The sequence below is a fragment of the Heloderma suspectum genome, chromosome 11 (genome assembly GCF_057233095.1).
Source record: "Heloderma suspectum isolate Gila_16-S chromosome 11, 16-S_ref, whole genome shotgun sequence".
Taxonomy (NCBI): Eukaryota; Metazoa; Chordata; class Lepidosauria; order Squamata; family Helodermatidae; genus Heloderma; species Heloderma suspectum.
Genome location: NC_139468.1, coordinates 3107299 through 3124878, shown reverse-complemented (window position 1 = coordinate 3124878; position 17580 = coordinate 3107299). Strand labels below are relative to the sequence as shown.

At 47.2% G+C, this 17580-nt stretch overlaps 1 protein-coding gene and 1 long non-coding RNA gene across 4 annotated transcripts in view; one reads left to right on the top strand and one right to left on the bottom strand.

Moving 5' to 3' along the window:
* Nucleotides 1-17580, bottom strand: part of DAPK2 (death associated protein kinase 2) — a 66104-nt gene that overhangs the window by 18465 nt on the left and 30059 nt on the right. For all 3 annotated transcript variants that reach the window (XM_084816643.1, XM_084816645.1, XM_084816644.1), the window contains one exon: nt 16451-16549. In XM_084816643.1, the coding sequence (XP_084672769.1) occupies nt 16451-16527 (77 nt within the window). In that variant the 5' untranslated portion in view covers nt 16528-16549. The remainder of the gene's footprint in view (nt 1-16450; nt 16550-17580) is intronic.
* Nucleotides 2325-13766, top strand: LOC146336906 (uncharacterized). The gene is made up of 3 exons (XR_014785299.1): nt 2325-2545; nt 5919-6019; nt 12807-13766. It is a non-coding gene; the product is annotated as an uncharacterized LOC146336906 (long non-coding RNA).

Genomic DNA, 17580 nt, shown 5'->3' with positions numbered 1-17580 from the left:
CGACCTGAGGAAAAGAATTGGACTTTAAGCAGGAAATCCATTTTTTCCCCGATAAGCTCCGGGGCGGCTGCTGGCTGGCCATGATGTCATGTATCCCTGACGACCTCCAAACGCAGCCAGCTGGGAGTAAATCACTCATGGAGGGCCCCCCCCCAGACATTTCTCAGAAGAATTCCATCCATCATTCCAGACTGATTAAAATTGCAGGCTTTTGTTTACACGGGAGAAGCTCTGGACTGGAAACTCTTTCTGTATTATTACACACATTACAAGTTTGTTAATGACAGTATGCACACACAGTGGGCATACATTAAGTGGCAAATCCTGCAATTAAATCCTATATTTTCTAGTGCAATACTAAGAATCTAGTATAATTAACACAGAGAAGCCAGAGCGTGTCAGATTGAAGTCTCTCACACATCTATCAAAGCCCAGAGATAAGGCACACGTTTGACCCTCACTTGCCCTGGAGTGCCTAAGAATGATGGTACAGACCCTCAACCACTAATTTAAGTTCTGCAGTTGCTGCCCTGATCTACGCACGCTGATGGGTTCCAATCCACAGTCTCACTCCATAACCAGGGAACGACACTAGTGAGGGGATGGTTAAATTCCTACGGCCATGTTGGTTGGGAAATTATGGGAGTTACCGTCCGACACATCTGGTGGGCACCAGGCTGGGGGAGGCTTCTCTACGGTTTGGCAGCTCCTTCTGTGAGTTTTGCCAGCCACTGAAATTAGGGACATGGGAAGCTGCCATATCCGGCGTCAGATCGCGTGGGTCATGCCGTTGTATGGCTTAGTCACTAGATGGCACCTATTTTTATCCCAGCGGTGTGTCTTGGGTGTGTCTCCTCTGTTCTTGCTGGAGAGAAGTAATAATGTCCTTATTTAGTTTCCCAACTGGTCTGTCCTCAAAGGCCTTCCGTAACATCAGGCCTGGCCCAAGACATTTTGCTGCTTGAGGCAAAAGACAAAGTGATGGCCCCCATTCTATTACGGAAGCTGACCAGACAGCACTGGGCTCTTACTTCATCATTTGCAACGGGACAGCACCCTCCCCTGCACCAGCCCTGCATGACGCAGATAAATCGGCCCATCCAGTTCAGCTTTGTCTCCATTGAGTGGCAGCAACCCTCCAGGGTTTCAGAGAGGGGTTTTCCCCATGGGTCGAACCTGGGAGAGGCTGTAACAGGACTCTCATTGGGAATTGCTTCTATGGAGCTGGATAATCATGGGCCGCAAGAAGGAATGAAGCAGACAAAACAGGATTCCAGTGCAACAACCTTTATCGAAATTGGCCATGGGGAATCTTGAGAAGTATTTAGATAATCAGAGGGAAGGGGAATAGGAGACTCTGTGGAAGTCAGTTGCTGGGTCCCCTCAAGTGTACAGAACAAAGCAGGGATGGAGGTATTTTTGGATCTGCCTAGAAGATTCCCCTGACACCAAACAGTATCCTGGCTCAGCGCCTTTCAGAAGCAGCTGTGTAAAATGTAGAAAGAGATAAAGTGTGTGTGTGTGTGTGTGTGTGAGAGAGAGAGAGAGAGAGAGACCATCCATACTGGCTGGGGAATGCTGGGAGTTGTAGGGCTTTTTCTCTGTCTAAGCAGGCATTGGATTGCACCCTGAAGCACGAAGCACTTTTGCTTTCTTATTCTTGGTTTGGACACTGAGAGAGTGCGAAGGGCAGGACAGAAGCCTTGGGGGATTTCTCACACTTGTGGACTCCTGCCCCTGCCCCCTCCCCTCCCCCGCCCTCATATGGACAACGGACCGGGTTCAATTGCACCACACGGCACAAGCACACAAGCCACATTGAAGCTCACCTGCCTGTATGCCATGATCTAAAAAGGCAACTCCCCGTCACTCACTATCTGCCATGTAACGATTATTTTGTGCAGGTGATCTCAGCAAAATGAACACGGGACAAAACATGAATATTCTAGGTACTTACACACACTACACAACTCCCCCCCCCCCTTTCCTTCTATTCCTGGAGAAAGAACACAGCCAAACTATTCTCACAACTGGATTCTAAACTGGCATGAGGCTGGACAGACACAAGTGAAAAAAATTAATTTCGTTCCCTCAGGACAGTCCAGGAGGCACAGAGAGAAGGCGTCTCTCATAAACTGATCTGTACAGGTTTGTGCACCGTCTTCTTGTTCGTCCTGGAATAGCACCTGAAAAGTAACCTCTGGCTTGGGGAAAGAGGGAGAGAGAGCTCTGAATTATTCTGATTTGCGCGAGCATTTTCACTTTCTCTTTATTACACTCGTTTAGACCTGTTCAGGTTAAAATACAGAGACACAAATATCAGCACACGAGGCTGCAATTTCTTCAAGGTAGCTAATGCAGCCAGTCAGCTGAGCTGTTGTCCACATGGCCATTAGAAAAAAAAAATAGCCGCCCGTTCTGTGATAAGTGGGGCCTTATGCAATCGACAACTGATCACCAGTCTTCCAGCTGGATGCCCTGGGAAGTTCGTCAGAAGAGGATCAATTACATGGCATCTCAGATCAGAGTAAAAATCCCAACAAGGGTACGTATGTCAGGGTTTCAGGGGCTCCTGCCTCACGTGGACACCATTTGCTTTGAAACGGAATTTTCCTTTTGCTTGTAAAGGAATGTCAGTGGTCTGTGGAGTAATTCTTAAGGGGTGGTCTATCTATTGTACATTGCCCTTTTAAACGCGCGCAACCCTCCGATGCCCCCCCAGCACACAGGCACCACAGTGTCTCGCCTGCCCACCTGCTCTGCTCCGCTGGTTGCAGGCGGGTTCCAGCCAGCAGCGTCTTGGTGCTCTCTGACCAGGAGGCTGGGCTCTGGCTGGGGAGTTCACTCGACCGGGGCTGTGACTCGCGGCCGCCTTTTGGGGAGAGCAGGGTGCCACTGCCCCCTCCCCACCCCCCTCACGGCCTGTGGCTGTTGCTGCGTTAGCGCTGCTGTGTGCTTTGGGGTTATGTTTAGCACAGCGAGAAGCCATTTCCTCCCACGCTCCCGCTCGTGTGCCGATGCACCACTCCGCTAAAGATAGAAGCTGAGCCAAAGCAATTATGCCTGGAATGGCCGGCGGCTGGCCGGCTTCGGCGCCTCACAGAGGCAGCAGGGAGGGGGGGGCAAGCAGGCCACGAGCAACGTTTTTGCACTGGAGGAAAACAGGCGGCTGGCAGAGGGGCCGCAGGACTGGACCAGGAAGCATGCATCACCTGCAGAAGGTGGACGGCAGTAAAATAACAGTGGGCAAACCCAACATTATGCAAGCCAATATTGATTAGAAGGCACATACGAATGAGTGCTTGGCTAAGTATATTGAGTTTTTGGTCCACTCATTGATTTAATCAATTAAATCTGCATACATTTGCCTATGAGGACAACAGCTTTAAGAAAAAGCCTGCTCGCTCTGATGCCGAGACAGCACCCGTGGAGACAACTGGGGCCAATGGAGAGTTCCCTCGAAATGCAGATAGCACCTTCTGGGGGAAGGTTTGTGTCAGGACTGTGGCGGGAAAAGAAAGCGTTCAACCTCCCCTCCATATTCTCCATGGTCCCGAAACCATGTGGGCTTCCCCGTGGCTGCTGATCACAGAACAAGCGTGCATGTCAATCCCATTCAGGCGATCCGTGTCATGCCTCATCTGGCCGTCTGGCGCGGTCCACTCCGAATGACAGTCATCCTGCAAGGGCTCCTGCCAAGAAGTGGACCTGGTGGCTTGGCATGCAAGGCAGGCCTCTCCAGCTGACGAGCACAACGCTCTTTCTCAGGAGAGGAGAGAGGCCTCAGACCAGAGTCCCTGTGCCCAGACAGGAGAGCTGGTTTCTCAGCAGGGGCTCCATAAAGAGGAGCCTCTTGCACAAAATGCATTGGGGCCTTCTAATACATTTTATTAATTAATTAATTAATTATATTTCTGGGCCGTCTTTCAGGGCAGAGGCCCTCCCGAGGTGGCTTACAGCAATAAAATATATACAAACAATTAAAATATTAAAAGTGATAAAAATATAAAACCAATAAAACCAACAATAAAACCAACAACCATGTTAAAAGCAACAGCAATGTTAACAGCAGCAACAGCAACAACAGCAGTCATATCAAGAAAAGGCCAAGGTAAAATATGTTTTCAAGGCCTTCTTAAAAGCCTGCAATGACGGAGCATGGCGGACCTCCAGTGGCAGCTTGTTCCAAAGGTGTGGGGCCACTGCAGAGAAGGCCCTCTCACGTGTTGTCACCCACCTGACTGCTCTCATGGGTGGGCAAATGAGAAGAGCCTCTCTTTCTCATCTTAAAGTGCGGGCAGGCTGATATGGGTGTAGGGAGTCCTTCAAGTAACTTGGTCCCAAACCGTTTAAGGCTTTAAAGGTCAAAACCAACACTTTGAATTGGGCTCAGAAATGCACTGGTAATCAGGGCAACTGGCGCGGTATAGGCATTATGTGATTGAATCGCCTCGTCCCCACCAAGGCTCAGGCGGCCGCATTCTGCACAAGCTGGAGTTTCTAAACTGTCTTCAAAAGCAGTCCCATGTATAGCACATTACAGTAGTCCAGCCTGGACATGACTAGTGCATGGATAATTGAGGTAAGGTCCATCCTCTCCAGATAGGGCTGCGGTTGGTGTACCAGCCTAAGCTGGTAAAAAGCACTCCTGGACACCGCAGCCACCTGGGCTTCCCCAGTTAGCTCAGAGTCCAGGAGGACCCCCAGACTGCACCCTTGGTCTTCCAGGGGGAGTGCAACCCCATCTAAGACCAGTTGTAAACCCCCAGCCAAAGTAGTTGGTTTCCCAACCCGCAGTACCTCTGCCTTGTCTGGATTAAGTCTGAGCTTGTTCACCCTCATCCATCCCAAAACAGCCTCCAGACACTGACTGGTTCAAGAGTTCCACAGTCTCCCTGGGATGTGCAGATCGAAATGAGAGGTAGAGCCGAGTATCATCTGCATACTGATGACATTTCAGCCCAAACCTCCTGATGACTTCCCCCAGTGGTTTCACGTAGATGTTAAAAAGCATCAGGGACAAGGTGGAACCTTGCGGCATCCCACAGGCTAACGGCCATGGGGCGGAACAGAAGTCCCCCAGCACCACCTTCTGAGACCGCTCCTCCAGAAAAGACCGGAGCCACTTTAAAACTGTGCCTCCCAAGCCCAATCCAGATAAATGATCCAGAAGGATACCATGGTCGATGGTGTCGAAAGCTGCTGAGAGGTCCTGAAGAACCAACAGGGTCGCACTCCCCCTGTCCATTCCCCGGCATAAGTCATCAACCAGGGTGACCAAGGCTGCTTCTGTCCCATAACCAGGCCTGAAACCTGATTGGGATGGATCTAAATAATCAGTTTCATCCAAAAGTGGCTTGCACCACTTTGGATTTTTCCATTTAAGAACATCAGAAGAGCCCTGCTGGATCAGCCCAAAGGTCCACCTAGTCCACCATTCTGTTTCCACAGTGGCCAACCAGCTGCCCATGGGACCCCACAATTAGGACATGAGTGCAACAGCACCCTCCCACCCATGTTCCCCAGCAACCGGTGTACATAGGCTCACTGCCTCTGGTTCTGGAGGTAGCACATACCAGGACTAGTAGCCATCGACAGCCTTCTCCTCCAGGAATCTGACTAACCCCCTTTTAAAGCCATCCAAATTGGTGGCCATCACCACCTCTTCCGGTAGCGAATTCCGTAGTTTAACTATGTGCTGTGTGAAGGAGTCCTTCCTTTCGTCTGTCCTGAATCTCCCACCCATCAGCTTCATGGGAGGACCCCACTGGGTTCTAGTATTTTGAGAGAGGAAGAAAAATGTCTCCCTATCCACATTCTCCACGCCACGCATAATTTTGTGGACCTCTACCATATCTCCCCTTACCCTCCCTTTTTCCAAGCTAAACATTTCCAGCTGTTGTAATCTTGTCTCATAGGGGAGATCTCTCTCTCTGTCTGCAGTCAGCAACACAATGGACTTTGACTTGCTGCCTCTCCGAATTCCACAGTGCCTCTGCACACTGCACCATCGTTCCAGGTATAGTCCCTTATTATTAATTATTATTATTAATTTATAAAGCACCTAATATTTTCTAAGTGCTGAACAAAGATTAAAAAAAAATGACGCAATCCCTGCCCTTAGTTTTCCGATCTAAGATACAGCACAAATGGAAAGAGATGTGAGGAGGGAAGAGGAAAGCAAGCAAATTCAGGTACCAAAACTTTTCAGTTAAATAAAGATGAGATAGAATGGCCACGGAGGAGGCAATTCTGGGGTAAGAAACCACAATGGCCGTTAGCCCCAGCTGAGCTAATGGAGGAGGCTTTGTTGTCTCACCTCTCCCTCTGCTGCAGCCAGGCGGAATGGCTGCTAATAAGAGACAAAGAATATCTATTCCAGGAGTAGGCAACTTGGTGTATTTCCAGTTGTTTTGGGCTACATCTCCCCTAATCCCTGAACACTGGCCAGGCTGGCTGGGGTTCATGAAAGATGTAGAGGGTGCCAGGTTGTCTACTCCCTGGTGTATTCCCTAGCAAAGAATACGCACACTGACCTGCAAAAGTATGCGCAGCCCAAAGGATAAATGCCCAGTTGTGTGCATTCTCCATGATCACTCGGAGCAGGCTGATCATAGTTATTATGAAATCTCCCGTTTGCGCTGTCAATTTGTGCACATTCCCTGTGGCTTCATGTGACTATGCACAATGAATAGCATTTATGCATATTCTCCACTGAACTTGTACTAACTACAACATATAGATGATATTCCCCAGAGATCCTGCAAGTGAACATTTATTTATAATGTATGTATGTTTGTTTGTTTATTTATTTGATATCTGCCTTTCTACCAACAAATGGCACTTAACGGTGCCTTTCTGAACAACTGTTATTGAGAAAAGCATCTCCACCCCAGAGCCCATACATAAAGATATTTAGCGACTTTCCCTTTAATCTACCTTAAGAACATAACATGCAACAATCCCCCTAAAAACACTTCGCTGGGTACACTTGTCACACTGCCTGCATAGCCAGAATCTCAACCATTGACATGACAGGCACAGTAGCAAGCCATTTTCAAAAGGCCATCGCTGAACCATCTGGGGGAAGCAAGTGCCTGACGGAAATCTTTCTGTTTGTCCTGCCATGCTTGTCTATTTGGAAGTGTCAGATGCCTTAATATCATCCCTTGGTATGCATCCATTTAAAGATGTAAGGAACTGTTCTTTGACCAGCACCACGTCCCCAATGGCAGGAAATCTATAAGAGGGGCACCAGTGCTGTACCTTTAAGAAGGTATTTCCTTACTGAAGTAGTCCTTATTTCTATAACACATTCTCCAGTTGCCAGTTTCTGATGAGAAAGAGGTTTCCTGTTTTCTCGGGGAGAAACAAGGTTCAGAGCAGATGAGAAAGAGGTAATATTCACAGCATTTCAAAAGAGAGTGACATTCCTAGCAAGATTCAACAGCCTGCTCTTGGATACATTCCGAGTTAAATTGCAAAATACACAAAAGCAGTGTATTTTAAGACCATCCGCTGTGATTACATTTTATACCTTGTCACAGCCAAGTTATCAACACACATCCATCATCCAAAGGGATGTTGTGCCTTTGGCCTGCTTACTTAGAACATCGGAAGACCATTTAATTGTTTTTAACAACAGCAGTCATTCAGTGAGTAGACCCATTGAGCTAGCTGGCTGGAGATGCAAGAGCTTCTTATGAATAATAGTCAGATGGGGGCCTTTCATGCCTTCTTACTCAAAGCATTATTTTCAGTGGGCGTTTTCTCACTTGTGGCAAATTGAGCCATACCTCTCTACTTGTACAACACAAGAGCAATTTATGAACTCCACAGGTTAAATTCTTTGGATAATATTAATCAGCAACAAGTTTCCCCAGAAGGCAACTGATACTTCTGTGTTGGGGAAGAAGTGATTAAACCCTGCAATTCAGAAACAACAAGAAACTTAACATTAATCTGCCTGCTCAGAAATGATGGTCTTACGTCCACTCTGCTGCTTACATTTTTTTCTGTTCATGTCCTACATGGGGCAGAACGTCAGTCACGTTCACTTGTTTGCTGAGATGGCCAACACATTTCAACACCAAACTGAGCTTCAGAAGCTGATTTCTAAGGTGAGTCCAATATGTTCGTATGCAGTTGGAACCCACACACCTCTTCCTTTCTTGATACAGCTTGTGAGAAAACCCTTTGAAACAAGGAGCTAAAATAAATGGCCATTCTTTTTTTAGATCATTCTTTTGCTCAGAGACCTGTACAATCAGCTTCCTTTGTTGCAGTGATGCCTGGCTACAGGTACACTTGAAAAGATGCTTTTAAAGGCTGCATAACAGCATTTTCCATTCCATGTATCACAGGCTGACTTTCCTTTTTATCAAAAAGCTCCTGTGACAATAAAGACCCCACCCAGCACCTGCGAGGCAGGAAAGTGGCTCCCAATGAGGTCTGGTTGAGGCTTTATTACTTGCTGGTACCGAAACGTGGAGGCAACAGTTCTGTACCAACTGGAAGCAAACACAGAGATGCAAAACGTTCCATTTATGCTAGACAAAAATGAATTATTCCGCCCTACCTTACCTCTGTTCTCTGTCAAGCGATCCTCCTGCCCAGAAAGAACAAAAGGGGCTGGATCATGTTCTAGAAGCACCAAGATTCCAGTTTTCAAAAGCCGTCTCTACCAATTTGTAACAAATGCGGATTTAATAAAACACTTCACACAATGTGGCTTTGTTCTGGATCACCTCCCCCACAGTCTGCTCCCTCGACCAGTCTTGGATGCCGAAACCTGCTAACCTCCTTTCTATCAGCTATCCTTCTTTCCTGGATTGAATGCATTGGTTTTCCTTGACCGTGGACCTGGTCCCTTCACCAGGTCCTGAGCCAGGAGACCATCTTCCAGGTCCTGTTCTGGTTTGCCCACCTGGATGAGGCTCCATCTACAAACCAGAGCCTCAGATGTCAGCTGTGGTAAGATGAAGAAATATCTTGATGTAGAAATATCTTACCACCACCAATATGTTGATATTCCAGGATCCAACATCAACATTCAGTTCACGTGTAACAGCAAACCATAGCTTAGCGTCACATAAATGAGCCCTGCAGCCATGCGTTCCCTCCTCATACTTGCCTTGCATGCTTCACTTTAATTAGCGCCTTCTGCTTTTGCAGAAACCACAGTTTGACCCTGGTTTACAATCCTGATTTGGAGAGGTCACACAAACCAGTTTGCTGGTTTGGATGCAATGGCATGCTATGGTTTCCACAAAAGTGGAAGTAATTCATTGAATTCATACAAAGGGAAGAGGGAGCATGTGAGCATGCCAAACGAGTCATATAACCTAGCCTTCCCCAACCTGGTGCCCTCCAAATGATCTGGACGACAACTCCAAGCATTTCTGACCACTGACCATGCTGGCACAGGCTGACGAGAATTGGTCCAAAACATCTGGAGGGCCTCAGGTTGGTTGTGGAAGGCTGGTGTAACCAAACATATGTGTTGTTGCATTTACTAGAATTCATTCAACTACTTTTGCCTCTTCCACGGTTGACCTTTTGATGGTAAGCTCCTCTGGGCATGACCCATCGTTTTTGCATATGCTATTCTGTAAAGCTTCGTGTACACTGATTGCACAATATATATTAAATAGTGATGACAATAGTTTCAACTGCTTCTTTACTGAAATGGGCAACAAACCCAGATTGCTGAGACACAGCTGGGCACTTCGCAGCCACTTCCTTCATCAGCAATCGCGCCCTTCTTGCAAGCAAGAGATGGCCAACACCTAAGATGACATCATGTCTTATCATACCTCTGCCAACTCCTCCTTTTAGCAGAATGTCCTCCTTATCAGCACTTTCACTTTGTCAGGTCAATATTTACTCATCAATCTTGCTCACACACGCATTACACGTAATTGGTCAAAGTTTAATGAGCTTTTCCACAATGGTTTTGAAGAGGACACCCAGTGGATTTCTCATGGTCTGCAGCAAGAGACTGAAGCCACCCTGCATCAGTGGAAGAAAAGGAGTCTCAGTGAAATCAGGCTCAACGATGTAATGCCGTAGGAGAAGCTTTACACCATCCAAGATCCAGCAAACCAAAATGTTTTCCTCTCCAGTCAGATGATAGGATATTATTTATCATGGTTAACTGGAACAGCACCAGGAAGCAAGTAGAGATGTTTGACTGAACCCGAGAATACCTGCCACCACCAGGGAAGCCAGGCAAGGACAAAGTGAGGTGACTGCCTCACATGGCCATTACTGGTGGGAAAATGAGAGACAGGCAGGTACACCTCGCTCACTGGACATGGTCGACCGGGAGGCTCTCCTACACAAAGCCGCTGAAATGAACAGGAGCTGTGCAGAACGCTTATAGCAGCCTTCTCCAACCAGGCACCCCCCAGATGTGCTGGACTGCAACCTCCATCATCCCCAGCCAGCATGATAATGGGAGCTATAGTCCCATTACATCTGGAGGGCACCAGGCTGGGGAAGGCAGTTCTAAAGGAACGTGTTCCATGCAGGGTGTGGTTTGGAGGGCATGTGATGCATCAACTTAGCTGGAGTTAAGGTTTGAGTCTGGACAGTGCCTGGAGGGGGGACGATGTGGAAACCCTGATGTACCCCATCCTCAGTTCCACCATGGAAGAAAAGCAAGATATAAATTACACAAATAAATGAAAAAGATAATTAGTGTCTGTGTCAGGGGTAGTGGGGGTGGTGTCCCATTACGATTTATCAACTCAAGACGCCAAAATGTCTGAGCTGGCCCTGTGGCAAGTTTCATCCTGTAGTAAGAACATTTCTGCTTTTCTGACTTATGGGAACATCCCTTTGTCAAATATTTGATGCAGCTCCTACCACAATGACCGCCACACCCACCGTTGTACTGCAAAGAACAAAGCGCCCGCTGGAAGCGCCCCAGTAAGCAGCAGCTGTACGAAGAGAAGGTTTTCTGGAACTGCTCGGTAATTGCCACCAACGTGCCTATAGAAGAATGACTTCTAGGTAGACGTGACCTTAGGCCAGGGCTGGGGAATGATTTTCGATTCCAAGGCACTAGTCCTGTGCAGAGCTGGCACAGTTTGATTTCAAACTCCCGGGCACAAGCGGCAGGGGTTCGGTGCTTTGGGGCTTGGGATGTCCCCCACCTCCCTGACTTTTGTTCCAGACCTTATAAAGCCAGGCACCAGATACTCCGAGGAGCTGTCAGTGTTTCCAAAATGTAAGCCCAATGGCAAAAACACTGATTCCAAAACCCCCAGGGGGCTCAGGAAGCTATGCCACTGGAACTACCATCTGACTGAAAAAGATGACCTTTTGCTTCCTCTTTCCACCGCTTCACAGGACAAATATAAGCCTGCACAAGCACAACGGAGTGGGGGTGGCACCTGGCAGCCAACACACCCCATCCAGCCCATGGAAAGCACCCTCGTGGCCAAGTGCTTCCTAGTTTCTGACAAAGAAGCCTTGCGACCCCAGGCTTCCAGAGGAAGATGCCTTGCAGGGAGAGTGGCTGGCCTGCCAGCAGGCAGGCAAAGACCAGCACAGAGCCTGCTCCAGGGGGCTGCCCGCCCTGCAAAGGGCCATCTACCGTAATCTGCCCTCTGGGAAAGATCCTGATCACTCATTATGTTTTTCAATATGGCTTATTATGATTTCATTTTTGATTGCTAGAGTTACTCATAAGCCACCTTGGAGGGTTTGGATCCTGAAAGGCCGTATATAAATACATGGAGCAAAGAATAAAATGAGAGGGAAACTGCCATGAGCGCATCTGGCCATCGGAAAGTTTCCTGCACTCTCTCTCCACTGGAAAAGTAGTGTGGCAGTTTAAGGCCAACTGAGAGGAAACAAAGGGGGAATGGGTAAGGAACTTGGCCTCCTCCTCTGGTGATCTGCCCCTGACTGTACAAGTGAAATTCATTGCTAATCTGCTTTTGGACCCAGCTCAAAGAGGAGGGGACGAGAGCCTTCAAGTCCTCGATGGCTTGGGCCCAACACCACCAAAGAAGCACTTTTGCCCATGCTAATCTCTCCAAATCTGAATTGTGGGGTCTGGGCGAATGGAAACATCCCTACTTGCCACTTAAACTGGAGAAGGGCAGGGCTTGCCTGTGGAGGCCAGCCTCAACCTCCCTGGGGGTGGCGCTTCTTCCATCAGGGATGCCCAACGGTCTTCTTCTTGGCACAGGGCCCATAACTGCACCACCACTGAACGGGCCCTATGCCAAGGAGAAGCCTGCTGGGCTTCTCTGACGGAAGAAGCGCCACCCCCGGGGAGGTTGAGGCTGGCCTCTGCCTTAGCATCCTTCCGAGGGTGGAGAAGTCTGTCTTGTTCTGCCAAGCTTTTAACAGTTAAGGCTGCACTCTGATTTTATCATTTATCCCTGGGTTTAAAACATGTTTTACGTTTTCATATTTTTATGTATTTTAATCTTTGTATTTTTAATGGTACATCGCCTTGAGTGCATGTTTAGCAGAGGGGCAATCCAAAAATATTCTAAACAATTAACAAAATAAATAAACTCAGCAGAAGACTTCCCCTTTGGCTCCTGACCCTCCTGAATCAAGGTAATGTGATGCTCTCTCTCAGCCACAGCTGTGCCTGTGCTTTGAGAAAGGCGGATGCTTTTAAATAAAGCAATTAATTTTTAATTAATTAAATAAATAAAAAATAATTGCTTGTATAACTAATTAATGAATTAATTAAATCATGCTTCTATGGAGATCAATTTTACCAGAGGCTTATTGAAAACCATCTTGGGTAAGCAAATAAATAATTTCATTTTCAACAGGCTATGGTGTTTGTCATTGTGCCAGGCGAGACGCCCAAAGACATCACAGGTTGCGTCAGCAGCTGTTCCTACCCAGCTTTGCCTGGGATGTATTGCACAAAACTCACTGCTGAGACAATGAAGCATCAAAGGCACCGGCATTTGAACCAGGGCCTGTGTGAAAAAAATAGAGAGGCCACAGTGGAAGAAATATCCTGTGCCCTGCACGAGATCTTCGGAGTCATTTACCTGGAGCAGGGCTGCAGGACCTCTGGTCCAATCTGTTCCTCCAAGGTTCCCCAGATGGACACACCATCCTTCTCTGGCTCCATCCCATTTCCCCCAACTGGCTGCCTCCTCCAGCTGCCTCCTCCGAGGGAAGCTCGGAAGACTGCAACAAGGGAGAGGGCTTTCTTGGTGGTGGCCCCCCAATTGTGGAATGGTATCTGGAATGATCTCCCCAACAAGGCCCACCTGGAGCCAATATCGTTATTTTTTCAGCACCAGGTTAAGACCTTTCCCTTCTCCCAGGCATTTGGCAGCATATGATAAGTTTTAATCGATCCTGGATTGTTTTATGGTTATGGTTGTTTGAGACTGCTTGTTTGAAGTTGTTTTAGATATATGTTCTCTTCTGTATATTGTCTGTTGCTGGGTGTTTTTTTATGTAAATGGCTTTTAATCTCTGTATACTGTATTTTTAATGTTTTTAATCTTTGTAAACCACCCAGAGAGTTTTGGCTATGGGGCGGTATAGAAATGTAATAAATAAATTGTCGATTCCAGCTTTTGTACAGTTTCTTCACCATTCTAAAAGACTGAAATGACTCTTCCAGGGCTTATTTACTGTCAATAACAGCTTTAAGCTAAAATATGCTGCCATTTTTGGTATTTCTGGCCCTGCCCCATTTGCCTTCAGCTCCGCCCACCACTGGAATACAGCCCCCAAGAAGCTCTCCGAAACTGAATTCAGCCCTCGCACTGGAACAGGTTCGACACCCCTGGCCTAGAGATTCTGAGGAAGGAGATTAGCCAAGGGACTGCTTCTGTGCATTGGCATCTTCACCATCTGTCAGTCCCAGAATGCAGCTTCAACTCTACCTCCTCCCAGTACTGGGAAGAGACTGGAACCCGGACTGTATCACCAGCTGCCAGAAGAGGCTGCCCCCCCCCCCATCAACATATACCTAGTTATATTGCCCTCTTGTATGGAATTTAATCATAAGCAGTGTTGGGGTCTGAATATAGAAATGTAACAAACCAATATAAATATAACAAACCAAGAAAAAACCCCAATACACGCGTGCGCACGCACACCCACGCAGCATTTTTGATACGTTCACGGTGCCTTGCATACATTATCTCAGTAATCCTCACAACAGCATTGTAAGGCAGACCAAGATTATTAGCCCCTCATTGCAGCTGGAGGGGCTGCAGTTGTCAGGACAGTGGCCTAACTAAGACCACCTAGTAAGTTAATGGCCAAGTCACGATTCGAGCTGAAGCCATGCCAGCTCATACTCCTGGTATGACATCAGTTCCCACAGAGAAGGATGTTACGAAAACAGGGGAGGAGAAGTAACCTCCACAGGAGCTCCAACATACAGTGGGTCAGTGACCAGCTACACACACAGATCTGTGGCCGCCCTGTGCTTGGAAGGCCCAGCTCCTCTGATGGAGTGTTCCCAAACTATTTCTCTGGAGCCTTACAAAGGAAAGGAGGGAATGGCTAATGCTTTCCAAAGCTGGCAAAGCAAAGATGGTTGTGCTGGCCAGTTTTCCCAGCGCTTAGTCAGGTGGATTAACAGAAATTAAAAAGGGAGAGAGAGAAAAGAAGAGGAGCACACGGTGGTTTAATGTTTACAAGGGGACACAAGAAAGGAAAAGGTTAAAAATATTACGTAGATTATGATACTGCAGTACAGTAAGGGACTGTGTGTGCACACGCATGGGCCTCAGACAATGATTGGTTGAGGTGCACTAGTGTCAGAGAAGGGTCTTTGGCTGCCATTGGCTGAGATGCTTGGATCACAAAGGCTTCTGGTTTGCCATTGGCTCTAGTGTTCTGCTGCTAGCAAGGGCCTGGTAGACAAAAGGACCTAGGGAAGGAAGAGGGAGTCCTATCAACCAGAGCACAGATGAGGACCTTCCAGCTCACGGAGGGTTTGGCTTCCTCCAAAGGGGGACACTGAATTGTGGTGGTTTCCTGGATCAAGATTGTTATGTTTGAATTGGTCCATTGTGAGCCTTGTGTGTGTAACGTCTGCCTTTCCCCAAAGAGTTAATATTTATTTTAGTTATTTAATCTATGTCCCACCTTTCTACCAAAAATAGTACTCAAAGCTGCTCACACTTACGGTCAGTACCTCTCTCCTGCAACTCCCATCATTAAACCGTAGCCTTACCAAGTCATCCAGGAAGAGAGGAGCCAAAGGGACCGCTTGCCCTGGGATCGCTAGCCCTGCGGCCTTCCTGTCATGCACCTCTTAAGAGATTCCAAGGAACATCAAGAGAAAACTGTACACTTACTAGGGCTCATGTCACTTCACCAAACACATCACCAGGCTTAAATAAATTTCAGCAAGTGGTACTGAAAAGATAAAAGTGCAGCATCTCCCTCTCACAAATGGGGGCAGAATGGTGTGACTGCGGTTTTGTTTTTGCCTGTAGAACAACAAGATGAGGTGAGTTCCTCCATTTTATAATCCCTGACAGCTGTTTGGCCTGAAACCTCTTTGTTTCGTGCAAGTGATGCATCTCCTTAAAGGGTTTTGACATAAATCTCTTCACCTACCACATACATCTGTCGGCATCCCGAATTGTTGCAAATGCAGAGAGAAAAGGCTTTGCAGCCTGCCAAATATAATCTTATTTACAGAATTCAAGTTTGACTGAAGCAAGCAACGGCTTGCCACCGACACCCCCTGTCACCCAACAGAACCTCTCAAGATGGGCCTTTACAAAAAGACATAGCGCCTGGGACATCTCTGTGTGACGTGTGAAGAATGTATAGGGCTGGTTCACAGATGCACCCCCATTGCTTGATGCTGCAGTTATCAAATGGTGACATCAAAGGCGTGATTGAGGCATCACTGCAGAAACAGATTTCCATTCCCTTCATGCCTAAAATAATTCACTGAAGTCAGTTCACATGGCTGACAAAAATCTGTTGCTCTCTCTATGAGCTGCCCTACTGCGTTTGCTTGTTGGAGCACACAAACCCTGGACTTAACCATCATTGATGTGCTGAGTGGTAATTAACATTATATTCTGACGAATTCATGTTCCACCATGTGTTGTGCTACTTTTGAAGAACCAAAGCTGCCACAAAATGTCGTGAAATATGTCTGACCGTGGCAGCTGGGCAAGCCAAAATGAGTTTATTCATCCTGACTTTTAGAATATGTAAAGAGTTTAGATAACCCTTAAACCATAATGACTGGTGTTTAACTAAGAATTTAAGTAGAATATACAAACAAGCCCATAAGAAGAACATGTTTATGCAGTGTATTTTACAAGGCTGCCACAGAGCTGTTCACATGTTAGAAAAGCACACTTAGACTGTTCGTGAACATCCCATCCCATCCCAGCAATTCAGACAACGGCTACAAGGAGCTGACAGGTAACAGATTTATACAAGGGGAATAACAAGCATTTAGGCTTACCTTCCTAGCTCTTCCCCAATTTCATAAACGTCCTCTACCTTCTGTTGTTTAAACGCAGCCATGCCTGGACTCCTCATTGATGTATGCTGCTTAATTCAGCTGGGAAATGAAATAGAAACAGGCAGACATCAGCTATGAATACATACTTCCTGTGGACAAAAGCTGCTAACCACCATTTCTGAGAACAGTGACATCCCACATCACCCCCAGTGCCCCCAAAATACTGGTCAAAAAGATGTTGCAACTTGCAAATGCACAGTATTTACATCTCTTAATTAAAATGCCTTTGCAAACAACAGCAGCAGCAGCAACCCAGGGCCTTCCAGATGTCCAGACAGGATGTGTTCTAGCTCAATAATAGTAGGTTGTTACTCTCTGGCAGTTGTTTATAATCTCTGGGCAGTTATTTGACTGTTTTATGCGTGCACTTGAATCGTTTAAGGCCTGGAGGCTGGGTCTTTCTTAGCGAAACTGAAGCAACAGATCCATTTGGAAGAAACTCCATGACCTACAGAGAAAGGTGTGGAGGGAGCAAAGCCAGCTCCTAATCAAGCCTCCCGTTCAAGCAGCATTCCTCAAGCCGGTAGCTGGGTCTGCTTCATTTCTCCTCTCCCACCTGGGAAAGGCAAGGGGAGAGGGAAGTGTTTCAGGCAACTATTCATGGTGCTTCTCTGGGGTTTTGCATGCCCCTTGTCTTTTCTCCCAGGAAAGAAGAATTCAGACAAATTGGAATGAGTTCAGAGAAGGGCAACAACAAATATGATCGGGGAGTAGAAACTGCTACGAGGAAAAATGGAAGGAACTGGGTATATTTAGCCTTGAGAAGAGAAGACTAAGGTGGAGGGGATATGAGAGCCCTTTCCAAGCACCTAAAGGGTTGTCACACAGAAGAGGGATGCAATCTGTTCTCCATCATGCATGGCTGCAGGACACAAAATAACAGGCTTCAGTTATAGGAAGGCAGGTTTTGGCTGAACCTCAGAAGAAACTTCCCAACGGTGAGAGCAGTCAGACCACGGACCCACTGCCTGGGGAGGTGGTGGGCTCTCTGTCGCTGGAGGGATTCCAGCAGACTGGGCGGCCATCTGGCAGGGATGCCTGGAACTGGGTCCCTGAGCCCCTTCATGGAT